The 19,098-nt window shown below is 31.1% G+C and overlaps 1 protein-coding gene across 1 annotated transcript; it reads right to left on the minus strand.

Annotated features, from left to right (window-relative positions):
* Positions 1-223: 223 nt before the first annotated feature.
* Positions 224-1,528, minus strand: LOC113375339 (zinc finger BED domain-containing protein 1-like). The gene has a single exon (XM_026615275.1). The coding sequence runs from the start codon at positions 1,526-1,528 to the stop codon at positions 224-226; it is 1,305 nt and encodes a 434-aa protein (XP_026471060.1).
* Between the last annotated feature and the right edge of the window lie 17,570 nt (positions 1,529-19,098).

A 19,098-nucleotide genomic window follows, 5' to 3' on the forward strand; every position in this document is an offset into this window, starting at 1 on the left:
TATTAAACGAAACAAAATGCAATGAATAATTTTATTTAAAATGTTGATTATTTAGATATATATTACATTCGTAAATGTTGAAAATAACAAAATTCATACAGTAAAAAAAATTAAAAAATAACAAATGGTACATATAATAAAGATAAATAAAAACAACCTGTAAGTAAAGCCACAATTTAATCTAAAATATTGTAAATCTAAAATCTAAATTTAATCTAAAATATTATAAATCCCATTCCTCCTCGGTACAATCGCTCAAGAAAAGAAGTTTGTCGAGCCTTTTTGGCGATAGGCGGTTACGGGTTTTAGTAATTGTTCTTCCAGCTTTCGAAAACAATCTTTCGGAGGGCACTGAAGTCGCAGGAATCGATAAAAATTCTCGTGCCAATTTATATAATTTTGGGAAAACAACTTTTAAATCTTCCCATTGTTTCAGAGGATTCAAAGAAAGTGGCGAAACCTGTGTAGATAAATAATGGCTTATTTCATCTTTATATTCAAACTGTGTTGAAGAACTGGTTTCACATCGTTTTTTTGTGTGAGCTAATTTCTTGTGGTGACTCCAAAAATCATAAGTTGTTTCAAGAGAGGAATCGCTGTCATGATCGCTGCCGATAACACTAGGAGGCGTTGTTATATATCTTCTCAGTAAAGAAATTGCCTTTGCACAAGCATTAGCGTCCTGAAAATGGATATTCTTGTATATCGGATCTAGCAAACATGACATTGCAATCAAATAATTATCTTCAATATGTCCGAATCGCCGTTCTATCTGTTTTAGGATTTCTTTTTTTATTATATCTATTACCCTTCCATGGGGACCATCACCATCACCTACAGCCATAGGTATATTATTGATCTGCGTCTTCAAACAGTTCACTATCGGAATTATTTTACTAATCGTTACATACTGTTCACCTGATAACTCTTTGGTTACATACTCCAGCGGTTTCAAAATACACATCAATGTTTTAATATTTTGCATTTCTACAGCCGATGGTGTGGGTGGTGCTTTTGTATTTAACATCAAAATTTGATGAACTATTGGTGCTAATTCAACATATCTCTGTAGCATATAATAGACTGAATTCCAAAGAGTCTTCACGTCTAAAATCAGTTTGAGAGGTTGAGACCCAGTTTGTTTTTGACGTAAAGAATCACTGAGGATTACACTGCTCTTGAAAAATTTTACAACGTCTCGTACCTTGCTTACTAATGCTCCTAAATCATTGACTGACATGGGAGATTCAGCGATTAAAGTAATTGTATGAGCAAAGCAAGGTAAATGTTTGTTCTTTTCTAGAATATTTGCTATGCCGGCTATCATGTTCGAGTGATTGTCTGTAACTACTGCAGTTATTTTATCCAAACTGCTGATGTGTATACCTGCACAAATTTCTTTTAATTTTTCAGCGATAAAATCACCAGTATGGCGCTGATCCAGTGCAACGGTAGCTATGCAACGTGACACCAGTTTGTCTTCTTGCAAATAATGAGCAGTAACCCCTAAATAACTGGTAACAGTCATCATCTCACTCCAAATATCGCAGGTTAATGCCACGTGATCTACATTATCAAATATATTTTCGACTTTCAAACGTATTACACTATAAAAGTGTTCGAATTGTGCTTTAAGGGTATCTACCTGTGTAATTTTAAATGATGAACATGCTTGATGCATCAATTTTTTAAACCCACGCCCTTTCACAATGTCAAACGGTCTTTTATCAACGCAAATAAAATAAAGCAAACATTTGCAGAGTTTCAAATAATCTTTTCCTCCATCCATAAGAATATTTTCGTTCCATTGATTGTACGATTGAAAGTTGCCTTTTTTTTGGAAGTGGTGCATCGGTTTCTTCTAACTCACCATCACCACTGATTACTACTGGAATTCTCTCGACATCAGATGGTGAAAGAAAGATGCTTTCGATGTACTTGTTGATGGTTGGGGTTCGTGATCACGACTCGGTAAATTCGACAGTTCTAACTTTTTCTGAATTGTCGACATCGTCGTCTGTTTTTTATCTCTTTTTACACTAAAAAGAATATATAAAATAATCAGTTTCGTGCCTCGTGCGCCTATTAAATTACTACAAAACAAATTTTAGGTTATATAAATAAAGAGCATATAATCATTAAAAAAAATTACCTTGAGGCATCAAAATTAGGGTGTTTCTTTAAATGTTTATTCATATTCGACGTATTCCCTGACGATTTTATGGTTTTGAAACATATCTTACATTTCACTTCGTCTTTGTTGATCTTGACGAAATACTGCCAAACGTCACTCTTGGTAGGCGCCATTCTTTGGATATTCCAATGATTCAAATTCCAACACAAAACACAAAATATTTAATTTATAACAAAATGATAATTCTTCTAGGTTAAGTTTACTCGGTGAAGGCGGAAGGAAAAGAGAGATTTTTCGCAGTCCAATTTCATCCCTTCTTGCAAGGGGTTGCAAGATTTGATCTTCTAATAGTATTTCAGACTTGCAACTGTTAGTTGCATACTTCACGCTGCGTTCACGCTAACTCTATAAATGAAAGCTTCAGCAAGATTGAACAAGATGGCGTTGCTAATGTTGCCATAAATTATAAAAGGAATAAATAAAAAAAAAGTAATTTATTCGATACGATATTTGTCAAAAGTACTTGTTAAGTAAAAGTATCAAATACAAAGTATCGAATACAAAGTATCGAGTACAAAAGTATCGGTATCGAAAAGAAACCTACTCGATACCATAAAGTATCGATACTTTTTTCGTGTCCGTATGCAGCATACCCGCTAACCACTACAAATCTACTAAATACGCATAAATGATTACAAATTGATAAATTGAGCCGTTGTGACGAAGATAGTGGTGAAGAAATATGCGCTGACAGATTATCGGACTTTTCGTCAAGATATCGAAGAAAGTGACGATGATGATATTATTCCGCGTTCTCGAGTGTTCGTCCTAAGAAGAATTTCGAGTAGTTCTAAATGAGTAGTTCTAAGACTGTCTTCTATTATTGGTCAACTGATCTCTGCATAAGTACACCGTTTTTTCAAAAACCATGCCAAAGAATAGATTCCGCCAAATGTGGAATGCTTGGCATTTTAATAACAAAGAAAACGTCACAGACGATTCTGATCGCTTATTCAAAGTTAGGCCTATACTAAATTATTTTGTTGAAAAGTTCAATAATATTTACAAGCCCAAACACAGCAAGTGTTATTAGATGAGGGCTTAATTCTTTGGAAAAAACGATTGTGTTTTAGAGTCTAAAATGCTGGAAAAATTATAAAATATGGTATACTCGTACTATATATATTATCTGAAAAGCTTATCTGAAAATATTATCGGAAAGCGACACTGGATATATTTGCAATTTTCAAGTTTATGCAGCTCAAGGATCGTCCGCTGCACGCATAATTCGGCGGCGAAGTATGCCTGCATGCCAAGTGTTAAGATTACCGATTTAAAATATTATATCAAGTAAAAATTTTTTGTGCATTGATGCAAAAATATTTTTTCTAAATTACTCTAAATTCAAATGTATATGTTAAAAATGTCACAACTAGTTCGAGACTTGCGACAATTGTATTTTTAAAAGATATGCCTAATAAAATGTTAACAAAAGGTGACGACATCAATAATACTGTTACATAATTTCTATCAATAAGTCCAGAGCTCGTGTAGGTGTAAATTGATATACAGTCCTATAAGGCGGTGCCCGCCCTCTGATAAGGCGGTGTATGCGTAATATGGAAACGGTGCTATAAATAACTCCGATGTTACGTACAATCCAGACTAATTTGTAGTGCATTCTATGGAGACTTGCTACCGCGTTGTATGGGGATCGTGCTATGAGAGATTCGGAATTAGTACAAATCACAGCATTTTTATCGCGTTATATGAAAACCCATAAGACAGGATAAAATATAATATGTTTCTATTGAATGAAAAAGTTCATATAAGGATAAAAAGCCAAAATATATACAAAATTTTTTTTGAATAAAGAGCATATACGGATATGATAAAACACCTGTTTTCCAACAAAAAAAAATCAAGTAATTTTTTTTTATAGGCTAACTTTCTGTAAATGATCTCTTATACTACCAAATGCGATATTGCACAATACTATATAACCTGGCATATGTATATCAACATAGGGGCCGTTTCTTCCGTAAAATGTTATAGCAAGGCTATGTTACGTAGTGTTCCTCATATAAAATGTTACTAAACACTGTCAAATGTTATATAGTTGCCGTGCAGTCAAACCTTTTAGATAGAAAACCTAACCTAAAAAAAGCACATACGTCGAACTTACAATCTTACCATAACTTCATCTTTATGATGCGCACTATAACAGATCAGTGAAGTTACATTTTATGTGTAAAGCGCCTGATCGCACAGCAAATATATAACATTTTGACAGTTTATAGTACGATTTCATATCAAAAACACTGGGTAAGATAGCCTTGCCATAACATTGGACCCATAATTTTACAATATCTAGTTACTCAAGTAACGAAGACCATGTTATAGGATGCATGCGTTATCGAGGGGCTGTCGAAATTTCATCTATGGAGTATTGGAATCGCGTTTTGCGAGTACCGGAGTGCTGTCGGAGGGTTGACTGTATTTTTTGTACATAGGTTTATATTTCAGTATTTATTTTAAACTAAGCATAAATTTTTTTCAATGCAAAATGTGAGACTTTACTAGTGATTAATTCCGAATAATATTATTAGGTAATAAATTCGATATGGGTAGATATAGAAAATTGATTTTTACTGCAGAGAAGAATAACCATAAATCACAACTATTATAGCTGTCAAATATTATGTAATACACAAACAATAAAAAATAGTAAATAATAATAAGTAATAGTAATAATAATAAGTAAAGTAAAGTAATTTATAAAATGTGGTATTGACAATTTCTTCAAAAACATGAAACAATTTATTTCACCACGACGCCATAAATGGTTTTGATGCACGCATGCATAACTAAATATCACTTACCACATAACAAAATGTGACTTCATGTCGATTGAAATGTCGGCACATAAGAACTCACTGTATGGTACACATATACAATATGGAATTCTATTTATAATTATAAAACTTTATTTATTTCCAGTCTCATTGATTTTTAATTCCATTAAAACCGATTTTAACTCAAATTAACACTAAAACCACACACATATATATATATATATATATATATATATATATATATATTTGCCGGCGTGTAAATAGTTACAAATAAATTCGTCATCATTTGACAATGTCGTGTTACACCTTGCGCGGCGGTATCAGGTACTTGACTGTTGAAATCAAGTGTTTTCGGCAATGTCATTTTTGTTTATTACTATGAAGTTTGTTCTTATGAAATCAGCGAATATTAAACTGTTTGCGTCTAGTTCAATGATTTTCAATTTTTTTAAAACTATAAAAATATAATTGTGTTGTATAAATATAATTATCAATATAAATAATTATGATCAAGCAATAATGATTATAAAATCTGAGGCTTTTGTGAATACTAATTTGATAAAAATTGATTAACAAATTTTCGAGACAGGCAATTACAAATATAACTAAATTTTCTAGGCTTGATTTATATCTACAAAGCTCGAAAGATATTTATAAACAATTATATTCTTGATTACTTAAATTTGTTTAAGTTCGTGCAATTTTAATGAGATTTTTGCTCAACATGTTGATATGTGTGTAACAATGCGATACTATTAGAAATTGAAAGTAATTTTGTTTTATTTTAAATGATTATCTTGAATTTTTATATTTAAATATATTTGATAAGCTTTGTTTGTGTAGATTTTTAATTTGTATATATTTAGTTAAAACTTTCGATTTTCTGCGGTGATTTTCCACAAAATCAAACATTTTAAAGTTAAATATATAGTTAAGGTAATAAGTTCAGTTTTTGTTTGCAAAAATATGTACTATTATTTGCGTCATTACTTACTTTTTTGAAACGATTTGAATAATAATTAAATTAAATCTAAATAAATCTAAATTAAGAACTGATGTTAAATATAAAAATGTGGTTCCCAAAGAGTACATACCCTGTTACAATATTGAAAACCTACAGATATTACACAACAATATTCGTTAATACATGAACAAAATTTTATTTCATAGCTAATTGAAATTTGGTTAAAAACTTGTAGCAATGCTTTTGCATATTTATTATATGAATATAATGATCAATCAAAATATTAACAGCTGGTTTTGAAGCAAAGTATTGCCCTAAAGATTTAGTTCTTGTTAAACTAATATATTACACACGATTTAATGAATTGAATTCTTGGAACTGCACGCAATTTTTTAGAATTTATTAAGTATTGCACATGGATGAGTCAAATGCATATGAAACTAGTAGGGTGCATGGCATCGTGCTTTGAGGCAAATTGCTGGAAATTTCCGTACCGTAACGAAATGTTCGAGAAATATTAAATGTTTTTAAACAGATTATTATAAATTCTGTAATATTGTTTAATATTTATAAGAATTATATAAACTGAATTGCAAAGTTGAAATTATTTGTTTAAAGTATATTAGAACTTTAGTCAAAGTTAAAAATAAAATCTGAATTTTTTTCGATCTACAAAAAAAAAATTGAAAAAAAAAATGAAAAATTTTTGAAACAAAAAAATTTTTTTTTACAAAATCAATTTTCTTGAAACAAGCAGAAAGTTTTTTTAATAATACAAATCGGACGCTTAGTTTATTCAAAAACTGCCATTATTTGCACATTTAGCTTTGTATCTTCGAAATGGCTGGACCTGCATTTGCTAAAAACTAATCACCTCTCTCCCAATCATTACAAATTGAAAGTTTTTTAGATCATTCAAATCGGATACTCCATTCTCTCAAAAACTCGATTTGTATTTTCTGTACACTTTGCTCCGTATCTCCGTAACGCCTGAACCTGCATTTGCCAAAAACCAATCAGCACATCTGCCTATCAATAGGAGTCGAATGTTTTTTGAATCATTCAAATCGGTTGATCCGTGCGCCCGAAAATGTGGTCAAAAAATGCAAACACACAAAACACACTTTTTGTAGGTATACCAAAATGTTCAGTAACCTTCAAAACCTCGAGAAATGCAAATATTTTTATTTTCGATTTTCGGCCCATTGCTATAACTACCCTACGGGAAATTAAAAATCTTGTTTTTGGTACGGAAAGTTCCAGCAATTTGCTTTAAGGCACGATGGATTGCAGCACTTCAAAATCACGTGCTTAATTTTATCAATACTTCTCAATTTCATGGAAAAACATTCTGAAAGAACACATCAATGCTAGGTAATGGCACTACCAGAAATCATGCAATCTCTCAGCCGTGTTAATTAAAAACTTTAAGGGTTCAGTTTAAAATTATACATTGCAAACACTTAACTTTTTATAATTTAGCAAACAACATTTAATGCAACTGATATTTATGATTTCGATTAAAATTCCACTAAACTAATATTCTCCAGATTTGAAATCAGCTCGTTAATGCGATGCTCTGGCCAGATACTGAGTAACGTGAAATTCATACTATCCGGCAGTATTGGAATTAAAACTAATAATTTAATTACGAATAACACATAATGCGGGCGCGGGCTTAATACCCCGCCGCGAACGGTGTAATGCTGAGCCAACAGGAAGGCAACGAGCCGGGCCTATGGGCCGCGCGGGATGCGATTACGCGGATGCAGCGCTCGGAAAAGATTGCTTAAGGAAGCAAACCGAATTCAATATAATTACTGCAGGGAAAATATTACGATACGGAGAAAGTACAAATAATCATTTACGGGAGGGCTGTCTGCGAATGCTGTTATTAATGATTCGTTGAGTTAGAAATATATTATGAATTTGACAGAGTATTTTAATATCGCAACGCATTAACAAAATATTTCTGGAATCATCACCATTATATAAATATTGTACATTATATATATATATATATATATATATATATATATATATATCGTTCTTTCCCCTTTGGTTTCTCACAACTCTCTCCCACTCCTTCATTACACGTGTGTGACTACGCTGCGTTGTAACCTTGATCAGTGTCCACAATACAATGCTATCAATAACATTAAATATAGAAGGGCAATATGTGCTCCTATTTCTCGTTTGTTAATATAATAGTATTTTATTATTTTACACAAATTTAATGTTCAATCCATTTTACATCATAATTACTCATCATATATATATATATATATATATATATATATATATATATATATATATATAGACACACACACACACATATATATATATATATATATATATATTATACAACAATCAGAGTTATTGATAAAACTCTATAAGTTATAGGGCTTTTTTAAACATAAAAAATAATGATAATAATCAAAGAAAGAAACAAGTTGGTATTGGCATTTTTTCAGAAGGCAAGTTACATGAACTTCCCGATATGTGTAAATAATTGACTTAATCTATGACAATTAAATTAATTTATGAGTGGTTAAAAGTATTCGAAGTAGATTTATTACACATTATTAAAAATCGAACACGTTAACTCGGTAGGAGTATTTTCTGAAAGCAAATAAATATTTTTTGGAGATTAAATAAAAATGATATGCAACAATTTTTATTTTCAATTTTTTACGTTTACTATTATTTACCCTAAGGAAAGTTGAAAATTCGAACTTTCAAATAATTATGAGATACTTTTACAATAATACATGTGACATGAAAATAAAAGTGAGAGTAGTAAATGATAAGATTTCAAACTGAATTAAACTAAAATATTTTCAACATGAAACAAGTTTTATTAATATGCTATTTACCATGTAGTATAAGTGATTGTTTCAAGCAAAATTTTAATACCCAAAGGACAAACCATCCTAATATATATCCTAAGCAAAGATTTTCGGTTAGAATAAATTTCATTTTCGGGTCAATATACCACAGCTAAGTTCAATTCATAAATTTAATGTTATTCTAGTCACAGTCCCTCTGAATTTCGTAAAACAAAATTAAACTTTTTTCCTGTCAGTATTGCGGTGACACAAATCACTTCTATTCTTAGCATGCACGATCGAGAAGAAAAAATATTTAAATACGGCCGATCCGAACAGTCAGCTTTTGTAGATCCGTTGGCAAATAAGAAGGGGTTGACAGGATTCGGTAATACTCTTCCTTTCGCGCATCACCGATCGCCGGTCGACAGGTGAAACGTTGTCAGGCACCCCAGGAGGATCGACTAGAACGACATCTGGTGCACAGTCCGAAAAACTGAGACGTTTTTATTTATTTCATATTAATACTAATCTGATTAATAATTTTTGACCATACTTAAGGACCGATTCTGCCGCATAACAGAAGAATGTTATGGAAAGGCCATGTTATGAAAAACTTTCCATACTAATATTGACAAAAACCATGCGTTTGGTGTGCAGTAAGGCGTATTTCTTAGGTTGTCATATGGAAAACCTAACCTAGAAATCGTACAAATGTTAAAAAAAACGATCCTAGATAACAGTGTGTTTTTGATACAGCTCTATAACATATGAATGACGTTGCAGTTTATGTGTAAAACGCCTGAATGAACAGAGAATACATGACATTTTGACAGTATTCAGTATGACTCACTAGCATAATGTGTGGAAGTCGGAGCGTAACATGGTCTTGCCATAACATTTTTCTGTTTTGCAGCAGAATCGGTTCCTTATTTGCAAACAGCGCAGCGTAGCTGTTTTAGAAACAAAATATCATAGCCCGTAAGCGCCGCGCCGAAGTCTAACGGCCCATAGAAATAAACACAAAATTATTACTTATTACTGAAGTATCTATAAAACTATCTGATCATTAGATAAGCATATGTCTAATGATCATTTTTGACTGTCAAATGGCATTCATTAAATTTTGGGGTCTCAGAAACTGCTAGAACTGATTTCCCAAGAATTTAATTAGTTCTTCGTTTCGTCAGTATAAATGAACTATTTTTTCAATTCAAATCTGATGTTTCGATTGAGTAATTTAAGTAGCCAGTATGCCCCAACAGATTTGAACGAAAGTTGCACAAAGCCTACATTTCACATCAATTTCTAGAAAAAGTGCGGTGTTGCAACTTGCCCCGTGTTTGCGTAAGTTGTAACATCTACTACAGCAAGTAGTAACAAGAAAAAACAACAATAATGCTTCTGATAATTCATTATTTACCTATTTTTAAAAAAAATGACTTGTTCCTAAGTAATTCTCCTCATGAATAAACTCAAACTATAATTAATACAAATAAAATATGTAATGTCTCATGTAATATAAATTTTTATCAAAAATCAGCAAACTTCAATTAATATACAAATGAAAGACATAATGCCTCCAGTCACACAATTTACATATGCTTACATTTTACAAACTATATATTCCATTAAATCTTCTTTACTATAATCAGTATATAATTTTTGTATGGTACAACTAAACCCAGGGTTTTGTTTCAACTAACCCTAGATGTAATTTTTTTCATTAATTAAGATAAATATTTTTACAGTTTAGCAATTACAAAAAATTTTACACAAGATCAAAGATTGATAAATATTATGAAATGAAGATATATAGAAATAAAATTAGTCGACAATAATAATGCAAACCGAAATTTTATGCTAGTACAATTTTATACTAAAAAATGACAGACTTGCACAGTTCTGTTTATCGCTCTAGCCAGCGGGACAGTAGCTATGACAAAGATTATACGATTCACATCTCCAATCGAGATGAAAAAATATTTTATTATTCCTTTAGATCCTATTTAAATACGCTTGTTACTAGATACCCCTGTTACAGATAGTCCTTATATTCCCTACTCAGAATCAGTATATTTTTTCAACAATGTTAAAATATGATTTATAATAATTAATTTCCTAAGTAGGGTTGATTTATAATAATGATGGTGAATTATAATAATTAACTTCCTAAGTAGGGTAAGTTATTGTAATATGCCAAAAATCGAAATTGAAAATTTTTACATTTCTCGACGTTTTGAAGGTTTCTGAACATTTTGGCATACCTCAGGAAAAATGGATGTGTGTGTGTGTATGTATCGATACAAAATTTCCAGTCACGTTTTCGGGCGCACGGATTAACCGATTTGAATGGTTCAAAAATCATTCGATTTCTATTGATAGGGAGATGAGCTGATTACTTTTTGGCAAAGGCAGGTCCAGCAGTTACGGAGATAAAGAGCAAAGAGTGCAGAAAATAGAAATCGAGTTTTTGAGAGAATGGAGCATCCGATTTGAATGACCTAAAAAACATTCAATTAGTAATGATTGGGAAAAGTGTTTATTAGTTTTTGGCAAAGGTAGGCCCAGCCATTTCAAAGATACGGAGGTAAATGTATAAAAAATGGCAGTTTTTGAGAGAACTAAGCGTCCGATTTAAATGATTCAAAGAACTTTCTGCTTATCTTAACAAAATAATTGATTTTGAAAAAAAAATTTTGTTTCAACTTTTTTTTTTTCATCGAAAATAATTCAGATTTTATTTTTAATTCTGACTATAGTTCTCATATACTTTAAACAAATAATTTCAACTTTGCAATTCAGTTTATATAATTCTTATAACAATTAGACAATGTTACAATATCAATAATAATCTATTTGAAAACATTCAGCATTTCTCGAACATTTCGTTACGGTACGGGAAGTTCCAGCAATTTGCCTTAAGGCACGATGCCATACACCCCACTAGTTTATGATTATATTCAGATTAATTAAAAAGTAAAAAATCTGGCTTCCATAACTCTTTACTTGTATTTATTAAAATTTAAAAAAAATAATAATATTACAATTTTTCAACTGGTTATAGAAGGTTCCGAAAATTTCCTTTAAGATAATGCAACACTCGTCACAAATAAACTTCCCATAGAGTAAGTTATAGAAACCGCTATAGAAAAAATCGAAAGTTTTTTTTTTATATTTCATGTTTCATAACCTACTGAACATTTCCCTTTACCCCTTCTGGACATGCAAATTTTTGTCGACGATTTCAAATTTCTTCAATTTAGGTAATTCAAAAAAACATTCGATTTCTAATTACAGGGAGACGAGCTGATTAGTTTTTGATCCAGCCGTTTCAAAGAGTTCAGACAGAGAAAAGAACGGAAAGTCCGGTTTGAATACTGAAAAAAAAAATTACTTATTTTGACAAAATGAAGAACTCATAAAATTTTCAGGATTGCAGGTTCTCGTCAAAATAAAAAAAGGCGGTCAAAGTTTTCAAAAGATTTTAAATAACTAATCAGAAAGTAGCAGAAATTGCATTAAAACACAAAGCCATGTACCACTAGTTTAGATAATTAAATACACAACGCATTAACCATAGGTATTCGAAATGCTTTAATACAAAGCACATTTGTACTATATCTACGTTTTTTTAAATTTTTCCCAATTTAGTAACTAACCGAGACGAACGCTCCCTCTGGGGTCGCACCAGTCCACCAGTGTGGGACGCTATCATGAACGCAGCGACGGAATCGAAAGCGTTCCCTCTCGTTTTCCAAACGCGAGGAAGTGGATAAAGGTAAACGAGAAATCGATTTCAAACCTCAAGTGTCACCTGGAAAACGCAGAGTAAACATCGCGACGGTAATACAGAAATCGACTGTTTTTTTGCGAGATCAAAGCCAGGACAAGTACGACTGCACGTGCATAAGCTTCGATTACACAACTTGAGATTTTGTGTTTTTTCGTAATAGAATAAAATAGTTAATTTGATTATATTACTCAGATTATTATATTTCAAACTATGACTTTACGTACACTTCCATTACAAGTCACTATATTATTTGAGTACTACGATTCAAACTGAAAGAAAGAAGTCAAAATTGATTATATGCAAAATATAGAAGCGTGTAAGCGCCGCGTCGTTGACTAACGCATAAACAATGGTACCAAACACATAATGTAAACAAATAATGTACTTATAATTAAAATCTTTATAAAATATCTGATGATTTGATGTGCATATGTCCAAATAGCATTATTTATTCATTTTCAATCGATGGACCTCTATTTAAAAGAAAATATTCAGTTTTTCATTTCTTCAATATAAATAAAAAGTTTGTAGAATCATTCATAAATTTTTGAATCATAAATTGGATGCTCCGTTCTCTAAGAAACTGATTAGCCATTTTTGGCACTTTTGTTATTATATCTTTGAAATGGCTGGTCTCTCAATGAATAAGAATCGAATGTTTTTTGAATTATTCAAAAGATTAATCCGATCTCTCTAAAAAGTCGATAAAAAATTTAATCCCATACATACATACAAACACACACACATACATGCATACTTACATTTTTTATAATGCATGCCAAAATATTCAGAAGGTTTTGAAACGTAAACTTCCCGAAAAAGAAGTTTATGTTTTAATCAAAAAACCCGACTCGCTAATTTTATGTTTTCTCGACGTTTCGAACCATTTTGAATCGAATGAGACTGAATTTGGAGGAAAACGTATGTGTGTGTATGTGAACAAATTTTTTGCCGTAAATCGACACTTTCCCGAAAACGGGTGAACCGATTTCAAAATATTTAAAAGCCATTCGATGCATCTTGATGAGGACTAGCGTCTGTCAGTTTTGCGCGACGATCGGCACAGCTGTTTTTTTTTTGTAAATACCTGAAACGTGAAAAATTTCGTGTCGGCTTTTTAACCTGCAATTCTGAATCGATTTTAAAAATTTAAGTCATTAGAAAGCGATTGGTTAGGAATCGATCTGATTAGTTTTTGGTAAAGAGTCGCTGGCATGAAAGTTTTTGTAATTAACTGCTGGAAATTTTTTTTCGACGATTTACATGATTTTTTTCAGCTATAGATATCATTGTCATCTAGATCATACTAAAATATTACGGCTCTACGACAAGTCATTTAATTTTAGAAATTCGTCAAAGTTTGCAAAAATTAATATCATTTTTTTGGCGTTTCGAACGCAGTTGATAATGTGCGCATTACTCATCCGATTTTCAATGTTTGCTATGACCTATAAGTTTAGTAGGTTTTCCAGGAACTCTCGTCGTGAAAATACTAACATTCATGTTACGACACATAGCAACAATAAGTTATTATGGATCTTGAAAAATTGTATATTATAAATAATTTAATTTTATAAAAACATTATATTATGAGTAATCATTTTGTACTTTAACAGCTTGATGTTCAAAGTAGATTAATTTAAATAAAGCACTTCTCTAATATTAGTTTTAAATCCGCATTAAAGTTAATTTAAATAATGCAATGCACGAATATTTGTTTTAATTCCGCATTCCTATAATAGTAACATAGAGAATAGTAAAAAATAGCACTTCATACGTTTTATATTTATGCAAAATGAAACGGCGCCGCTCTCAGCACATCTGTACGGAATATTGTTGACGCGTCGTAACGTGGCATGAAACATACAATAACACTCTCTGTGGCGTGAAATGTTGCGAATCTCAGGTTACGCGTCTGCACAATGACGACGTACCTTCTCACCTGCAGTAGACGGAGACACATTGGACAGATTATTCAATACATTTCCCACCTGATTAAATATATTACAAGTAGTATTAATGATCATAATATATTAGGTAATACCTGTAACATTAAAAGCTTCCAATTAGGTAAGTTTTAAAAATCGTAAAAAAACTAATGGTGTATAACATCGTGCGTTAAGGCAAGCTGCTGGAACTTCCCGTACATTAACGAAATGTTTGAAGAATATCAAATGTTTTCAAATAGATTACACAGGCCTACAATTTTTTTTATTTGGTGCATCAAATGTTAGAGCTGATTCTTACAGAATTTTTGCGCTGATTTCAAATCTGCAAACCATTTTTTTGTATCAGCTCTAGTTTGGAACTTGGAAAGAAGTTGCCGAAACCATGTCCATTCTAAGTCGTCACGGAAAAGAACTTTTCGCAGTGTCAACTAATGTCCCAACTAAGGCCGAATGGGTCTTGTAAGTTTGTATGTACGAGTAGGCATATCTCATTAAAATAACATTCTGAATTGTATTAATATTTTGTAGTTTCATTCCTTATGTATATCATATCTTAAAAACTAAAGCTCATAGAAAAAAAACAATGTCATTTTTGAAATCAGCGCTCCAAATATACTTATAAAACAGCACTAAAATCGTTTGCACTATTTTCTGGTTATTATGAATAAATATTGTAACATTGTCTAATACTTATAAGAATTAAATAGACTGAATTGAAAAGTTAAAATTATTTATTGAAAGTATATAAGTGAGCTTTAGAACTTTAGCAGGAATTAAAATTAAAATCTGAATTACTTTTGATATACAAATAAATTACAACATCATTACAAAAAAAGTTTACTAATTGTCTTTCCAAAAGCAATTGTTTCGTCAACACAAGCAGAAAGTTTTTTAAATCATTTAAATCGAATGCTTAGTTCTCTCACAAACTGCCATTTTTTGTACAATTAGCTCCGTATCTTCGAAACGGCTGTGCCTTTGCCAAAAACTAACTACCACTTCTCCCCATCATTGCGATTTGAATGTTTTTTTAGATCATTCAAATCGGATGCTCCGTTCTCTCAAAATCTCGATTTCCATTTTGTGCACTCTTTGCCAAAAACTAATCAGCACATCAATAGGAATCGAATGTTTTTTGAACCATTCAAATCGGTTAATCCCTGCGCCCAAAAACGTGAACGAAAAAGTGCGGACATACAAAACACACACATACATCCATTGTTTCTGAAGTATGCCAAAATATTCAGATACCTTCAAAACGGGAAGATATGCAAAACTTTTTATTTTTGATTTTCAGCCCATTACTTTAACTACCTTACGGGAAGTTAATTAAACTATTATGAACTTTTTCCTGATCAATATATGCGCAAAAAATGTAGAAGTTGGTGTTGAATTATAGGGTAGAGGGAAGCTTAAAGGTCCACCACTGATATCTCCAAAACAAGTGAATTTTTCTTTTTAACTACAACATTAGGAAGTAAAGGGAAAAAGATATACGAGACGAGAGATATACGAGATCGTATAACTAGACATCACCTTGATTCTTACGACGTTGCTATCGGGAGAGAAATAGAAATGTTTGAAAATCCACAACAAAAGTTTTTTTTTTGCTGTTACTATGATATATATATATATATATATATATATATATATATATATATATGTGTGTGTGTGTGACTTGAACTGAAAACTGTATTTATTTGCTGTTAAATGATTTTCCTCCAAACGTTTCTTAACCGACAGTCCTTATTCGTGAATAATGTTCACAAAGTTGCAGTAAAATAATAATAAAAATAATACCAATTAATATAATAATGATTAGATGATTAGATTAATTTACAATATAACATGTTCTATCATTTTATTCTAGAGATTTCAAGTAACTCCTTTTATTTCCTAGCTCCCTTATTATGAAATAAAAGATGCAGGCGTGAAAACAAAGATCTTTCAAAGCGCGTAAAGAACCAGGAAACTGCTCCTCACCACGAAATTGCGAAACGCCTAAAGGATGTGCATCGACAACGGCTTCCAAAATATGATTGCTTTCAAGAGAAGACACGAAGAAATCGTGGTAAACGAGACATAGAAATTTTATAATAGTTATAGTATACTAAAGATAAGAATATATGGAGTCAAGTACATATACAAATCGTATTTTAAATTTGCCTAATTTGACTTTTTGCGTAAGGGTACTAATTCTACAAGATGATTATAGTACACATTACATTTTTCAATTATAATTTATTGTAACTATTAGCCAATTTTAAACAATGTTCCATAAAAGGTTGTATACAGTTATCTTTGTAAAAAAAATGTGTACATGAAATATGTATTTCAAATATGTATTTTAGAAGTTGTATTTGCCTTATTTGTAATAATTGTATTTCAACTATGAGTTTGAGTATATCAAAATAACTACCAAAGAAAATTTATTATAGTAGTAAGTGTTGATAAACATTTTTGTTTAATATGTTTAACAACATATTCAGAATATTTTTAATTTGGTTGTTTAACCTAATAATTAAACTGCATTGCATAAATTATTATATGTAGATATTATTCTGTAAAACTCTTTAGAATTAAAATTATAATAGTAAACCCTCTTTTTAAGCCGCATATATGGTAAAATGACAAATTTTGGAACAATACCAAATAATAAATTTTTCTAACAATTATGAAATGAATGAGAATTTTACTAAGCGGAGTTTGATATCTATTATTTGTTACGATGTAGTTAGTTTCCATAGTATAATTACTAAAATTCAAATTAGACTCGCCTCGCCTCGCCTCGCCTCGCCTCGCCTCGCCTTACTCTATGTGAAATACTACTTGTTTCCAGATACCTAATGTGAAAATGTTGTCAAATATTCATTTTGCATATATGTCAAACAACATATCTGCAGGTAAAAGTTTATATATAAGTCTAACTAAGTATAATATGTACAATTCTTGAAGAAATTGTATATTTTTCTAACCCTGATTCTGAAAATGTTGTCCAATTATTAAACGTAAACACATCTTAGGTTTTTTTTAGGCTAAAATAATTGAAGATATTACAAAATATTTAAATTTTGTCAATTTTAGATCAATTCAAATAAATTTGTATCAATTAATGCTATGTATATTAATAAATTATTACAAAAATTAAAAAGTAACAATGTGTTAGCTTTGAATATAATGCGATATATACAGTATTCAGATCTCTATGTATGTATCACAAAAAATAGTACTTTTTTTCAAACTCCATGGTTATAAAATCCCTTAAGCTGTCATTGACAATAATTTAAATTCTTACATTATCCATTCCCACAACGCCGGAACTCGTGCCTATCAAAACTGATCCGCAACACATTTGTGAACATACGTCGTCCTTCTTAAAGAAAAACTTAAGAGACTTGATGTCACATTGCGGCCATCTGGTTCGAATTTGGGCACGGTCCGTATGTTCTCTTGATACGGTTAGTTGAACACGGATCGTCACAGGAATAGAGAATACAAATCAACTCCGAAATGAACCACATACATAAACGTACGCACACCGACGTCAGAGGAAACAAGTACCCAGTCTTCCCTGGCGGGACGTGTTAGGGCTGTCACGAAACTTTCTTTATGACCTACTTTGTATTTTCCAGTAAAAATACTTTATTAACTTCCCGTAGGGTGAGTTATAGTAATCGCAAAAAATCGAAATTGAAATTTTTTATATATCTTTACGTTTTAGCGGTTTCTGAACATTTTGGAATACCTTAGAAAAAAATTGATGTATGTGTTTGTGTGTGTCCGGATACAAATTTTTGTCGATGATTTTAGGAACACCAAACAACCGATTTGAATAATTGAAATACATTCGTAAGGGTAAGTTATTGTAATCGTCCAAAAATCGAAATTGAAAATTTTTGCATTTTTTCACGTTTTGAAGGTTTCTGAACATACATCAGAAAAAATGTATGTGTGTGTATGTATGTATGGATATAATTTCTCATTCACGTTTTGGGCGCACGGATCAATGAATCGAATGGTTCAAAAAGCATTCGATTTCTATTGATAGAGAGATGTGCTGATGGGGAGAAGTGGTGATTAGGTTTTGACAAAGACAGGTCCAGCCGTTTCGGGGATATGGAGCTAAATGTGCAAATAAAGGCTGATTTTGAAAGAAATAAGCATCCGATTTGAACGACTTTTAATTAAAAAATTTTTTTTCGAATATCAAAAATGAATCGAATTTTAATTTTTTTTCTAGTTAAAGTTCTAAAACTCAGTGAAATACTTAAAATAAATAATTTTAATTTTGCAATTCAGTATATGTTTTTCTCATAAACTTTCATTTTAAATTCGATTGATTAAGTTTTGTTTATTTAGTTTGCATATGTGCACAACCACTGAAAATTTTAGACAACCCTAGTATATATATATATATATATATATATATATATATATATATATATACATACACTGAGATGTACTACAAGATGTATAATACACTTCAAATTTGTACACGATCATATAAAACATACGGGGCAGTGCGAACCACAACGATAGGACATGAGGGTTTATTTTGCGTAAAACATGAGG

This window comes from Ctenocephalides felis, unplaced genomic scaffold (assembly GCF_003426905.1).
Source record: "Ctenocephalides felis isolate EL2017-DRISC unplaced genomic scaffold, ASM342690v1 CF-g0.4_SCAFFOLD_01886, whole genome shotgun sequence".
NCBI classification, from domain to species: domain Eukaryota; kingdom Metazoa; phylum Arthropoda; class Insecta; order Siphonaptera; family Pulicidae; genus Ctenocephalides; species Ctenocephalides felis.

Excerpts from the sequence above, each read along its gene's own strand:
- LOC113375339 (XM_026615275.1), bottom strand. The coding sequence starts at position 1,528 with ATGACTGTTACCAGTTATTTAGGGGTTACTGCTCATTATTTGCAAGAA.